General features: G+C 43.6%; 1 protein-coding gene across 6 annotated transcripts in view; it reads left to right on the forward strand.

Annotated features, from left to right (window-relative positions):
* EFCAB6 (EF-hand calcium binding domain 6) overlaps positions 1–15,354 on the forward strand; it is a 229,218-nt gene that overhangs the window by 168,619 nt on the left and 45,245 nt on the right. For all 6 annotated transcript variants that reach the window (XM_072596357.1, XM_072596355.1, XM_072596354.1 and 3 more), the window contains 2 exons: positions 1,088–1,282; positions 11,999–12,154. In XM_072596357.1, the coding sequence (XP_072452458.1) occupies positions 1,088–1,282; positions 11,999–12,154 (351 nt within the window). The remainder of the gene's footprint in view (positions 1–1,087; positions 1,283–11,998; positions 12,155–15,354) is intronic.

Consider the following 15,354-nt stretch of genomic DNA (forward strand, 5'->3'; position numbering starts at 1 on the left):
AGGTCACATAGGTGGTAAATGACTTTCTTGTGTCTAAACTGGAATTTTAACCCAGGTCCACTTGTTTGTTTATGGGAGTTCAGATGCTATTCAATATTAAGGGGAAGGTTTTTTTTTCCTGTTTTTTCTTTTTGTTTTTTTTTTTGTTTTGTTTTTTTGGCCAGAAGAAGTCCTCACTCTAACCTGGAATCTTCTTCATAGAAGAGACTCAGAAATTATCTATTAGGTGAAAGAACTACTCTGGTTTTTAATTCTGTCTTACACATATGTTGGGTGAGATAATGGAACCATAGAATCAAAGGATGAAGTTTTGGAGGACTTCTCACACATAAAGGTCAGAGCATCTCTCCAGCTACCAACTGTGACCTGGCCTAGTAGGCAGAGGACTGGACAAAGAGTCTAGAAGGCCTGGGTTCAGATCCTGCCTTTGACTCTCATTCTAAGCTCTGGGACAACTAGAAAGGAGTTTATCCTTTGTGAGCATCAGGCAGCTCAATAAAATTGATCTACTGAAATGATCAAGTTATGATACAAACTGTGTACTAATGCTAATATCTGCTAATCCTCTGGTGGTAGAGTCAGAGAGTATGGGTGTCATCTGTAAGAAGTGACCAGAGCACAGGACAAGTGGGTAGAAGGCCAGGGTTCCAGTCTCTGCTCCATCAGCTAACATGCTTTCTTTTATATTTTTCTTCTTGGTCTTCAGCTGTAAAATGAGAGCTTTGGATTAGCCCAGGGGTCCTTAACCTGGGGCCCTCAGGTTTCAGAATGTGGATGGGGAAAATTATGTATTTATTTCAAAATAATTGGTTTTGTTTGTAATCTTTTATATTTTAATTTAAGCATTTTAAAACATGATTCTGAGGAATCTATGGACTGGCTACTAGAGAGGTTCATGATATACAAAAAGGTTAAGCACCCATGGACTAGAGGGTCTCTAAAGCCCTTCCCAGCCCTGTTCTCCCCTGTTCTAAGGCCCCTCCCAGCTCTGCCATCCCCTGTTCTGCCTCTCTCCCAAAGAGGCAAAGCTAGTAAAGCATTTCTCTGTACTTCTTTTAGATAGTGACTAGAAGTTTTCTTTTCACAGATATGACGTCAATCAAAAAGGGTATGTTACTTACCAAGAATTTTTGAATAGATTGGGAATCGAGTATTCTCCTTCTATCCATCGGCCTTATGCAGTGGATCATTTCAACTTCATGGGCCACTTTACAAAGCCCGAGCAGATACTGGAGGAGACCCGGGAACTGCAGCAGTACCTAGAGGCGACCAAGCCGTTGAAGTAAGTGCCTGAGCTAAGTGTGAATGGGGAAGGGGATGGGAGATGCTGCACCCTCTCGTGAAGAATGACCTGCCTCATGTTCCTGCTATGCTCCCAGCTCATCCCAGAGCACTTATTTACCCAGCGAGCACACCCTTCCTCTGTGCCCCCTGGTCCTATAGGCACCCTCAGCTCAGCACCTTGACCTGTCCCTCACTGCTCCCTCCTTCCCAATATCGAAGCAGTCCTCAAGTCCTTTCTGTCCTCCCCCCCACCACAACTACCTTAGACAGGGTTCTAGACATTTCTGGGATCTTGTCATATCATCTGTGTGGTCACGCAGGAACATAAGAGTGATCCTCCAGGGTCCCTGGGGCCCCAACCCACTGGGATCTCAGAGCTCTCCTCTCAGGTCTATTCATGACCTCGTCTGTTTCTGCAGCCCCAGAAACCAGCACCACCTGCCTGTCACACGTCTAATGCTCGTAGTGTTGGGACAGGTGGGCTTCAGCCCCTAGTGAATTTCTCCCACTCTTGGTCATCTCCCAAGGCCATGTGCCCACTGATATGTGAGCATGGGATGTCAGTCTGCTCTGTGCGCTGTCCACATCATCCTGGGAGGTCCCAAACACCAGAGGTCTCAGATCTCTAGTTACATCCATCTCTTTTGTAATCTACCCTTGTTTCCATATTCTGTGGTATCATTAGACATCTCCTTTTTTCTCTCTCATCAGAATAAATTATATTTGTGTCATAAGATCTTTTTTTGGAGAATATATCCCTGTTGAGCCAACCTCCCCTCTTGAATTTTAGACCAAAATGGCCCTATATGTCCTTCTCCTTCATTTTTTTCTTTTTTAAATTTAATTTCTTTTCAGCTTTCAACAATTACTTCCATAAGTCTTAAATTTTCTTCTCCTTCCTTTCCCCTCTCTCCCCAAAACGGCATGCGATCTTCTATGACTTCTGTGCATACATTCTTATTAAACACATTCTTACATTAGTCGTGTTGCATAGAAGAATTAAAATGAATGGGAGGAACCATGAGAAAAACCAAACCAAAATGAAACATAACACAAGAGAAAACAGTCTGCTTCATTCTTTGTGCCATAGTTCTTTCTCTGGATATGGTGACATTTTGCCTTGAGTCCTTTAGGAATGTTTTAGGTCCTTGCATTGCTGTGAAGGGCTTATTCTCTCAGAAACAATCCTCAAACTCTGTGGCTGTTACTGTGTATAATGTTCTCCTGGTTCTGCTCATTTCACTCAGTGTCAGTTCATATACATCTCTCCAGAATTTTCTGAATTTCGACTGTTCATCATTCCTTTTTTTTTAATTTTTATTTATTTGTATTTATTTTCAGTGTTCCACAATCACTACTATACAACCTAGTTTTTTTCCTTCCCTGCCCCCTCCTCCCCCTCTCCACTCCCTCCCCAGATGGCATACAATTTTATATAGGTTCTGCATATACATTCCTATTAAATACATTTTCACCATAGTCATGTTGTATAGAAGAATTAAAATGAATGAGAGAAATCATATAACAAACCAAAATGTAATACTGGGATTGATTTCCATAGTTCTTTCTCTGGATGTGGAAGGCATTTTGCCTTAAAAGACCATTAGGAATTTTTTAAGTTTTTGCATTGCAATGAAGTTCGTTGTCCTACACTGTGGTTGTTACTGTGTACAAAGTTCTCCTGGTTCTGCTCCTTTTGCTCAGCATCAGCTCATATACATCTTTCCAGGCCTCTCTGAAGTCTTCCTGTTCATCATTTCTTACAGCACAATAGTATTCCATTACATTCATATACCACACCTTGTTCAGTCATTCCCCAGTGGATAGGCATCCCCTCGGTTTCCAGTTCTTGCCCACCATTAAAAGGGCTGCTATAAATATTTTTGTACATGTGGGACCTTTTCCCATTTTTTGTGATCTCTTTGGGATACAGCCCTAGAAGTGATATTGCTGGGTCAAAGGGTATGGACATTTTTATATCCCTTTGGGCATAGTTCCAAATTGCCCTCCAGAATAGTTGGATCCTCCCCCTTCATTTTGGAACCTGCTGTCCTGGGTTTAGGGAATCACAGACTCCTGGAGTTAGAAATGATCAACGAGACTAGTAAGTGAGAGGATCATTGCATCTCAAGTGGGAAGGAACAGCTAACTCCCTCATTTTTGCAGATGAGAAGGAGGGGACTCCCACAGGGGCAGTGAGTTGCCTGAAGTCACCTAGGGGATCTGACCCAGGCTTTTTGACTCCCAGTCAAGGACTCTTCCTGCTAGATTCCAAGCTGCCTCTACCCCCGTCCCCAATTCTTCATTGTATATTCAGGCTCAAGATAGAGGTGATTCCAGGCTGCATGAGCAGCATCCCCTACAGTGGACTGTCCAAACTATTAGCACAGAAATCCAGAGACAGGACAGCTCCTGGCCCTGACACCATGACAGCAGAATTCAGAGTGCTCCCAAGCCCTAGATGTCTGCTTGGCAATAAGGTCCACTTTGTGTTGTGGATGGGACAGTGCCTTCCCCATATTCTTTCCCACAATGGGAGAATAAGCTCTATGGCTAGATTTGGCCCAATTAGCTGTGTCTGGTCATGGTCAGGCCACATTTAGGCCTTATTTTAGAAACCAAAATTTAAAAACAATTCAAAATCTGGAGCATCCCACCCTCAAAAGAGGTTATCAGAATGTAAAAGAAACTATCCTACTCTAGAATCAGTCGAAGGACCTAGGCTTGTGTGGCCTAGTGAAAACTTGGAGGTGAGATGTGATCACATGTGATCAGATCCCAGAGGGTCTGCTCTGGGAAAGAAGGATGCAGTTTATTTTGCTTGGCCCAAAGGCAAAGAACTAGGAACAATGGGAGTGGGGGGCCAGTTTAGTAGAAGGAAGAACTTTCTAAGGTTCAAAGCCCTTAATTTCCTTCCAGGCACATTTCAGTTTACCAATAACCACTTTCTCCATGACATTTTTGTCATTTTCAGCCTGCTTCCTTCTCCCCACCAAAATGACTTCATGTTTACCCTGTCTATATTTTATATTTGTCTGTGTCTATGTTGTTCTTATATCAGCATGGAATGAAATCTGGGTGACTGGACCAGTGGCCCAGAGGAAAGAGTCCTGGCTTTGGAATCAGAAAGACCTGAGTACAACTTATACTTCACATGCTTTCTAGCTGGGTGACCCTGGGCCAGTCACTTAACCTATGTCTGCCTTGGTTTCTTCATTTGTAAAATGAGAGAATTGGACTTTATGGCTTCTAGAATTTCTTCCACTTCTAAAGCTATGATTCTAGGATTCTGGATAGCAACAGTCCATCAAACAATTAAACATTAGTTGATGCTAATGGTCTAGGGTAGGAACTATTTTTCTTAATAAATGGTGGTTGAATGAATGAAAGAGTAGAAACTGGTGAGTTGGGTGTCTCTGGAACTGGTCAAGCTGATCATAGCATACTTGATCAGAACTGGAGGGGACCTCCCAACCCTCCTCATTTTACAGATGGGGAAAATGAGGATCTGGCAGAAGTGACATCTTGTGCTATCTCAGGCTGTGACATGGTGGGAGATGGGGTCCAGATGACACCTGGGGTACCTTCCAGCCCTGGGATTTTCTGAGCTGTGGATGTTTGTCACAGATGAGAAATTCTTGGCATTGTGACTTCTTCCTGACTTAAAACTTCTCACTCCCTTGCTCTGCTTACACATTTCCTTCTGCAAGAGGAATAATTACTGCCTGGAAACCATGGCTTCATCCAGGAAACGTTGAATGCCTCAATTTTCTAAAAATATGTATCTCAGAATTGTTTTGATTTTCTGCCGTCGTTTGCTTTCATTTTGAAAGATTAAGTGGAAGATAATAGTAGTGGGAAAGAGAGAGCTTTGTGCAGCCTGAGATAGAGTGTACCTGGAGCACACACACCTGTGCGGGTTTCTGTTGGGGGGGCATGGCCCCAGAACAAACAGCCCCCGTAGGAGATCGTGGCACTTTAGTGGTTGCAGTGTCTTCTTTAGGCCAGTGTGTGTATATGTGTTGTGTGTGTGTGTGTGTGTGTGTGTGTGAAGTTCATCTATTTGTTTTACTCAATTTTAATTTTTAATTCTGAACTTAACACACACACACACACACACAAAAGGGCATTTCCATACTCATGGCAGAATACAAAAAGATTTTCTAAGAAACCACAAATCTCCATTTCAGACCCCTGCCTTTCAAAAAAACCCCCAACTATATAATTCTGCACATCACTTTGAAGACGACTGCTTGTTTCTGCATCTCTGAACATCTTTCTGTTCAGGCCCCTCCCATCTTTTTTGGCATGGCTGTGGCTAACCTCTCCTCTTCCTTCCCCAATCTGAATGAAAAATGAGACAAAGTCAAGCAAAGTTCGTTCCCCAAAGTGGCTGCGTCCAAAGCTCTGCATTTCTTTATACCTTGCTTCTGTCACCGCCTGTTAGGTTGGGGGGAGGAGCAGTCTGCTCCATAGATCTTCCTCCATATGCTTGACTTGTCGTGGCACACCTAATCTTCATTTTCTCTGGTGGATGTTTTTGACAATGTTGTTCTTGTATTGTTGCAGCATCGGTTCGTAATGTCCGGGATTCACTGAAATCATCTCTTTTTAAATGATATGTAGATATATGTATATCTATATATCTATATATGTATCCCATGTCCTTTTATGGGTTTGTTTTGAAGTCATCTGGATAGCATTTTATCTGTATGCGCTTTATCTCTCCAACTAGACTGGAAGCAGTTGGAAGACAGGGTTGGGTCTTCTTCATCTTCGCTTTCCTTCTCCCGCTGCCAAGTGTTTCATGTTGTCTTAAATGTAGTTGGTACTCAGCAAATGCTGATTTAAGTGTTTCTTTTATGACCCTATCCCTCTCATTACTATTCCCCTAGCAAATGAATTTTTAAAAAAATGGAAAAAAACCCAAAGCTCTTAATACAGTCTAATCCAGCAAAACAACATATTGACCATGACCACAAAATGCATGTCTCCTTCAGCATTCTGAGTTCATCCCCTCTCTGCTTTGAGGTCAGTGCTGTGTTTCACCTCTGGGCTTTTGGTTGCCTGGCTCATCGTTTTGTGGATCAGAATTTGTTCCAAGGTGTTTTTTCTATTAATGTTATTGTTATAGAAATTATTCTCCTTGCCTTGTTCCCTTTGCATCAGTTCATAGAAGTCTTCCCAGCTTCCTCGGAAACTGTCTGTCCTTTCTTATGGTGCAGTGATGTTCCCTTCCATTCATATAGCATCACTTGTCTAGCCATCACCCAAGAGGAGGATTAGGCAGCAGGTCCTCCCCTCTCCCCTCCTCCCCATAGTTTCCAATTTGGGGTTGCCACAAAGAGAGCTGCTATAAATATTTTTGTACATGTGGGGGTCTTTTTCTTCTTGTGTTGATTTCTTTAGGGTGTAGGCCTAGAAGTCGTATCACTGGGTTAAGGAGCTTGCACCTATTAGTAACTTTTTGGCATAGTTAGTTATAAACTGCTCTTCAGAGTGGCTGAAAAAATTCACAATTCTACCGTTTTGTGGGATTCTGTCTGTTTTCCTACAGTCTCTCTGACTTTCATCTTTTGCTATCTTTGTTAACCTGATGTGTGTGAGGTAGAACCTCAGAGTTGCTTTAATTATTAATGATTTTGAACATTTTTATATGATTGCTGATAGCTTGTGTTTCTTCTTTTGAAAATTGTCTATTCATATCCTTTGATCATTTATATATTAGGGAATGACTCTTAATCTTATGCATTTGAATCAGTTCCTTCTACATTTTGGTAATGAGACTTTTAGTAAAGAATTTTGCTGCAAAGATTTTCTCCCAATTACTTATTTGTCTTCTGATTGTAATCACATTAGATTTGATTGTGCAAAACTTTAAAAATTTTATGTAATAGTAATACTAGCATTTATATAGTGCTTATTGTATACCTAGAACTATGCTAAGCACTTTATAATTATTATCTTATTTGGTCTTCACAATAATTCTGGGAGGTAGGTGCTATTATCATCCCCAGTTTACTGAGGCAAACAGGGTTGAGTGACTTGTTCAGAGCCACACAGCTAGTAGGCTTCTGAAGCTGGATTTGAACTCAGGTCTTCCTGACTTCAGGCCTGGCACTCTATCCACTGTGCCACCTAATTAAAGTTGTCCATTTTTTTTTGGTGATCCCTTCTATTGCTTGTTTAGTCAAGAACTCTTCCTCAATTCATAGATCCAATTTGTTTATAACATGACCATAAAGCCATTTGGAGCTTATTTTGGTGTGAGGGGTTGGTCTAAGTCCATTTTCTGCCAGCCTACTATCCAGCTTCCCAGAAGGATTTTCTCAGATAGGGAGTCTTTTCCCCAGTAACTAGTAACCTGTGGCCTTAGAACCACATGTGGTCCTTGGGTGTGACCTTTTGACTGAGTCCAAGTTTTACAGAACAAATCCTTTTATGAAGGGGATTTGTTCTGTGAAGTTTGAATTCAATCAAAGGGATGAACATGAAGACCTAGAGGGCCACATGTGGTCTCGAGGCTGCAGGTTCCCCACACCTGAACTAGGATCATGGATTTAGAAAATATTACGCTAATGCTATATGCCGAATCTGTCACACTGATCAACCTCTCTGTTTTTAATCAGCACCAAAGCACTTTATGGTTACTGTTTTGTATACAATCTGATTTCTGGCACTGACAGACACCCTTTCTTCTCACTTTTTTTGCATTATTATCCTTGAGATTCTCAGCTTTTTGTTCCTTCATATGAATTTATTTTTTTTTCTAGCTCTGTAAGCTCTTTCTTTGGTATATTGATTGGTACAATTCTGAATAAATAAATTACTTTGGGCTAGTATTCTTATTTTTATTATATTGTCTTGAGGTACTCCTGAACAATTATGTTTCTTCAGTTATTTAGTTGTGTCTTCATTCAAGTTTCTGGGTATATCTTGGTAGATATACTCCCAAATATCTTATACCTTCTGTAGTTATTTTGAAATGGAAGTTGTTTTTCTAGCTTTTCTTGTTGTTTTGTTAGTAATATGCAGGAATGTTTATGATTTATGTGGAATTTTCCTCTTGTCCTTTCTTATGGTGAAATAATGTTCCATTAATGGCAGCTAGTTGGTGTACTGGAAAGAGCCCTGGGCTTGGAATAAGGAAGACTCATCTTCATGAGTTTGATTCCAGCCTCAGATACTTATTAGCAGAGTGACCTTCAGGCAAGTTACTTAACTCTGCTTCAGTTTTCTCTATTTGTAAAATGAGCTGGAGAAGGAAATGGCAAACAACTCCAGTATCTTTGCCAAGAAAACCCCAAATGGGGTCACAAAGAGTTTGTCACAATTGAAACAACTGAACAACAACCCGCCCCACATCCCCCATTTTATTCCCCCTTCAGGGTCAGGAAATTTATTTTGCTTGCAAAACAGTTGTTTTTCTGGCATTAACCTTAACTACCCCAACTCACATTTCTTTCCCTTTCCATTTGATGTCGTCTTCACCAAATTTCTCTGTGAGTACGTCTCTGTTTGGTCTTCCTTTGTCCATTTAAGATAAAAGTCAGGTTTACCTAATGCAGGGGTGGGGAGCATGTGGCCTTGGGGACACATGTGGGCCTCTAGGTCCTCAAGTGCAGCCCTTTGACTGAATTCAAACTTCATAGAATAAATGCCCTTAATGAAAGGATTTTAGATTCTAATGCCTGTTTCCCCTGCTCACTTTCCTCTCTGTTTATGTTTATATTCTCTTTTTCTCACATACCCCAATTATGAGAAAAAGCAAATTCCATGCCCCCTGGTTGAATGAATGAATGAATGAATGAAGGAAGGAAGGAAGGAAGGAAAGAAGGAAGGAAGGAAGGAAGGAAGGAAGGAAGGAAGGAAGGAAGGAAGGAATAACAGCCAGTGAGTTGTTTCCCTGCCCCACTCAGGGTCACAGTTTCCTCATCTCTACAATGAGGAGGGTGCACTAGATGCCCTCTGAGGTTCCTTATAGCTCTAGATATGAGATAAACATGAGTTCAAATACTTCCTTCTGTTAGTAGCTTTCAGAGAACTAAGGAGATTTGGAGTAACCCCCTTACAGAGGTAAAATGAGGCTCTGAAAAGGGAAGTGACTTCACCAGGGCTACATGGAGAATTAATCACAAATCTAGCACTATGAGTCAGCTCTCAGTCTGGGGTTACAATCTACATTTAGTTACTAATGTGACAGGATTCTGAGGCCAGCATGAAATTTTGTTTGGCTTGAATATGCATGTCAAATAAAGGGCTTTATTTGGCTTCTTTTGGGAAGGGGTGGTGGGAAGGATAGAAAAATAACTTCTTATTAATTGAAAAACTAAAAATTCAAAAGAAAAAATTGGTAAAAATATTTTAAAAAGAAAGAAAATGGACTTTGCATGTTGAAGGCATTTCTCCATTTTGACTCCATGGCAGGGACTCATACATACAACTTTCCATCTTCAAAAGAGCCCTGGGTGAGAGAGATGGCAAGGATTTCATGGGTGGGAAACTGACCCACACGGGCAAAGTAACTGACTTTTCTAAGGTCACACAGAGAGGCAACTGCCCAGTCAGGGCACTTTCCACGGTGCTGAATGTCCTTTGGCGAACAAAGAACGCTCTAATATATGAGGCTGTTTCCAGGATACCACCCAGGCTGCCTAGGAGGGGAATGAAAAGTCAAGTGAGCACATCTATTGGGGGAGGCATGGAGAGAAACATTGGAAGACTTTGATACAGGGAATGCAGAGATTAGACTTGTCCTACCTGAGTATATAGGGCAGCACCGGGAGCAGTGGGAGAGAGAGGGGACAGAGGCAGATCTTGTCTGTGGGTAAGATAATGTTTGTGAGGCACCTCAGAAGCCTTAGGCACAATGTCAGTGCCAGCTGTTATCATCGATAATAATGATAATGCCAATAATGAAATGAAGAAGTTCCTGACAATCAAAGCTGTCTGGCTGCCTAAGGGGTAATGAGTTCCTCACATGTTCAAGCAGAGGTTGGATGACCTCTTGTCAGGGATCCAGGAGGTAGAATTCTGACTTGAGGGAGAAGTTTGGCCTGGATGAACTATTTCCAATGCTGAGATTCTGGGATTCTCAAAGCAAGAGTATGTATCTAAGTTGACCAGACCTTCATGGTGACTAATATCCTTTTGCACATATAAAAGTTTGCACTGCCCTTCCTTGCACTGAATTATTTTCCCCCTAAGGCTTATTTATAAGAGAATCTGGGACAAGTCATAATTTTAAAATAAGATGTGAAATTTGCTAGCGATGTCCGACTTTGAGCATTGAGCTAAACTCATCCTACAACTTACCATGAAATCATGGATGATGAGAGACTCCCAAGCCCCAGGAGGGCTGGAGGGTGAGTGAGATCCTTAATGTCATCATTACTCACATAATTTAAATTATGTCAAGTTTAAAGCCCCATTTCCTCCAAAGCCTGCTTGTCCTTCAAAACCCTGCTGAAGTTCCCTGTCCTTCTAGGAGCTTTCCCTAATCTGCTCCCCCACAGACCTCCCCCCCATCCTGCTTTATCTGGCCCTCTCTGATGCCCCTGGAATTGGTGGCAGGGCAGAGAGAGAGAGCACTGGCACTTGGAGGCATGAGACCTAGGATCCTACCTGGGGTGGTTCTTGGCTGTGTGACCATGGGTAAGTCTCTTCACTTGCCTGTGCCTCCGTTTCTTTATCCATAATAGGGTGGTGTTGGACTAGGTGGCCTCTCAGATGCTATTCTGGCTCTAAATCTGATCTCATGACCAGTCCACCTCTCACCTGCCTTTTCAGATGGATTTCTCCTTACTTTCCTCTCTAGGGAAGCTGGTTTGTTCTTCCTTCCACACAACATTCCACCTCCTGCATGTGATTTTGCCCAGACTGTCCCACCAAAGCTCTCTCTGCTTCCCACAAAGCACAGCAGCTCAGATGCCCCAACAACCTACCACCTAATCCATAAGCCAGGCTGTGTGCTATGTGTCAAGAAGGCAAAGGCCAAAAGAAAACAGTCCCTGTCCTGAAGGAATGTATATTCCACTAGAGGAACAATGTACAGAGATAAGATATCTGAGTGCAGTGGTGATCCACAGTGGAAGACTCTTGGGGCACCCAGTATAAGTACGTACAAAAAGTATGCACAACAAATACAAGTTAATTTGGGGGTGGGGTCTTCACAGTCCCTTCAGTTCTACAGCGTCCTTCCTCCTGTCCTGAATTGCATTGTGCTTCCTTTTTGGGTATTTGTTTTACTTCTCTGCATATGCACTGTGTCCTCTAGACAGAATGGAAACTCTCTGAGGACAGGCTCCCATTGTTTTGTCTTTCTGCCTCTCTCCCCTCCCACAGTGCTTAGCTGTTTGGTTGTCCCTTAATACATGCTCATTGATTTGATTTGTTTTTCCCCTCAAGCATCACCCCCTCACCCCAGCTCCCACTTATATAATACAGCAGTTTGTGATCTCCTTAATGCCCCTGTGGAGTTGCTAGGGCGAGCATGCCCATTGCCATTTAACAGATGGGACAACTAAGGGTCAGAAATGTTAAGGGATTTCCCCCAGGTCTGGTAACAGTGAACATCAGAGTCACAGCCTGGCCCAGGACCCCTGACCACACACCCGCTGAGGGCCCATGGTTCGTCCTTGATGCAGGAACTCATTCAAGGGAGCATGTACAAATTAACAGGAAAATACTCCCTTTCTTTGCTTTTTTTTTCCAGAGACAAGTTGAAGGACCATTACCAAGACATCAGCCAGGCCTTTGCAAAATTGGATAGACATAAAAATGCCTCTGTCTCCTTGAACGAGATGCAGAAAGTCTTGCAAGAATATCAGCCAAACATAACAGAAGAGGAGATAATAACAATGCTCAAAAGGTCCGTCTAGCTTGTCCCTTGTAACAGAGGGCTCTCCCCTTTCCTTCATGAGTCACTACAGTCATTGAGGGCACTCCAGTCTCACTCTGCTGAGGCTGATCAGGACCCCTCTGTAACTTAGTAGAAGGTCTCTGAGGGTTGCTGAGGCCATGAGGAAAGGAACATCTCTGAAATGGGCCAGGCAGGTCCCTATGTTCTGCTCAGCTTGCGGAGGTAGTCAGAGGTCCACTGGGATGATGACAGAAGAGTCAAGGCTTCCTTCTTGCCCTTGGCATGGCAGGACAGAACTGTGTCTCTGAGCACCACTGTGGTTCAGGGTCTGCACCCTCTACAAAGTCAATAATACAAATCATGTCAAGGAGATGTATCAAGTTGGGTTGGGAGATGGAGGTTATGATTTATGACAAGGAGAATCCAAGGAGCCCCAGAATATAAATAGGTCAGAAACTGCATATATAAAGTACCTACTGTGCAGAGAAAGCTTTGTCTTGTGGTGGGGGAAGGGAGGGCACAGGATTTAGGTCAGAGATAGTGCCTGCCCTCATGGACTCAGAGTTAGGTAGGAGGCAGGCCCAGTTCATTCTATATTACAGATGCGGGCATGAGGTATGGCAGCATTCCCATGGTAGGGTCACTGATGGGTAAGTGTGCGTGTGCTCACCTGTTTGGCCAGGATGGACCCCTAGGAGTGGTTGTACATGGGTGATCTGAGCAGGTGGCATCCCCTAGACACTGGATGAAGAAGTCCAGACTGGCCTTGATGACTGGGTGGGCATGAACCTGGGGAGGTGAGGCCCTGGGGGAGGTTCCAGCAGGAAGCTGGTGCCAGCAGGTTCAATACAGACAACAGGTGGGCAAGCATCTGGATCTAGAGCTGCAGAGGAAGTCACTGAGTCAGCCACCATTTGTCAAGCGCCTACTGTGTACCAGGCACTATGGAAGGAACCTCATCAAGTACAACCCTCTCATTTTAAAAATGAGGAAATGGAGACCCAGAGAGTTTAAATAACTTACCCAAGGCCACACATCCAGGAAGTCTCAAGTGGGATTCGATCCCAGGTCTTTCTGGATTCAAGGCCAGCACTCTCTCTCTGTATAGTAATTGTCTCATCATGCAGCATCAGTAGCGCCTGGCAGCAGTGAGCAGAGGCCTAAGCATGGGTGACTGCTCAGTCTTCTGTCCAGTTTGGGAAGAACAAAAGGCAGAGCCCATTCAGAAGAGGAAGACTTCATGGTGAGGGTACTGGAGGCCCTGTTGTAGGAAGATGATGCCAGACCTGGGAACGTTGGCCAAGTTACTTTCCCTTCCTGGGCCTTAGTTTCCTCATCTGTAAAATGGATGGGTTGGACGAGGTGGCCCCGAAGTCCCTTTCCGGTCTGGCTCTTTGAGTCTGTTTGGACTGGAGAAGAGAATGCCTGGAAGGAGTGGATGAGGGCTGGGGGTAGGACATGGGTCCTAGCAGCAGAGGACAGAGCCAGCAGCAGCCATGAGTGGGTAGATGCAATCCACCAGCATTTATTTGTCTGCAAGGAGATAGAAAAAAAGAAAAGAAACTGTCAGCAGGAGAGCTTTCCAAAAGCTCCAGGGGCTTCTGTGGGGAGTGGCCTTGCCCTGGCCGGAGGCCACTGGGCCTCCTCTTGTTAAGGAGAGTGTACAGAGGACAGAACCACCACATCCCAGGGGGCCGGGGAGGCCATCCAGCGGGCATCTGATCTCCCAGGAGGTGGGGCACAGCTAATTACAAATAATTATGAATGATTATTATTGATGCTGAGCCCTTGCCCCTGCCCTCTCAGGCCAGGCCATTGACCACTTTCAAACACTTGAACAGAGGTCACAGTCTCTACCCTTAGCTTCTCCCCTACCCGCTCCAGTCTCCTCTTCTCTGGACCTTTCATGCTCTGGCTACCTCCTCTGGACACTTTCCAGATTGTCAAGAGCCTTCTTCAGTGGTGGCAGCTAGAACGGAGCCACCCCTTCAGAGGAGGATTGCAGCAGCTATGTGGCTGCTACCTCACTGATATTGAGGGGGTCTGCCAGCACCCCCAGATCCTTTGCAGAACAATCTGCATCTGTCCAGGCCTCCTTCATCTTACATTCATCAGATTGGATGTTTTATATCCAATTTCCAGACTTCACATTGATCCCTACTGAATTTCATCTTCATAGAAACCTGCCCAGTACCCTACTCAGTCAGTCATTTTAGATCCCAGGTCTCCCTCATACACTGCATTAGGTGTTCCTCCCCTCTTTGAGGCACTGTCATATTTGATGGACATGTTTTTGGCCAATGCATGGTCCAAGCACAGACCCCTGGGGCACTCCTCTGGAGACCTACCAATATCATGTTGATAGTGAACCATTAACAACTACTTTTTGAGTCTGACCATCCAATGAACTATGAATTCATTTGCTGATGTTAGCATCTAACCCACGCTTCTCCATCTTGTCTACGAGAATTTTATGAGCTACGTTTTATCCACAGCATTCCCTTTCTCTACTGTTTTAACTAGCCTGTTAAATGAAGTCAGTCTGCCCTTTTTTGATGGCATAATCTTCATGGCTCTTCTCAATCACCAAATCCCTTTCTGGGTACATGCCAAACATTTCTTTAATGCTCTTGCCAGAATTTCCCCAAGAATTGTCGTCAAACTCTCTGACCTCTCATCTGCAGACTCTGTTCTTTCTTTTTGAAAATCCTGACCACACTTGCCCTTCTCTTCTGTTTTCCTTGATTTTCAGCAGCTCAGAAATCTCACCTGCCAGTGCTTCCATGACCTAAGAAGGTAATCACATGACCTGTGGATTTTGAATCTGCCAGGGTCAGCTAAAGGCTCTCTTAATCATTGTCTCTGCACTTATCTTGGGAATCAGCTCCCTGTTAGTAATTTTTTTTCACAGCAGAGAAAACCAAGTAACAGGTGAGAAACTCAGCTTTCTCTTAATTGACGGCTATCACCATCTATCTACCTCAAATAAGAGTCCTCTTCTTCCTTTTGAGCTGCTTTTTCTCCCAATAGAGCTAAACAGACTGCATCTTTCTATATCCTCCCTTTCTATGTCTCTTCCCTTTCCTCCTTTCCTATCTTCCTTCTCCTCTCCCTCCTCCTCCTCCTTCTTGTCCTCTTTCCCCTTTTCCTTTTCTTTCTCTTCATTATTTTGGAGGATGAGGGGAGTAAAGTGCTATATGAGGTCTGAG

The sequence above is a fragment of the Notamacropus eugenii genome, chromosome 3 (genome assembly GCF_028372415.1).
Source record: "Notamacropus eugenii isolate mMacEug1 chromosome 3, mMacEug1.pri_v2, whole genome shotgun sequence".
Lineage (NCBI taxonomy): Eukaryota > Metazoa > Chordata > Mammalia > Diprotodontia > Macropodidae > Notamacropus > Notamacropus eugenii.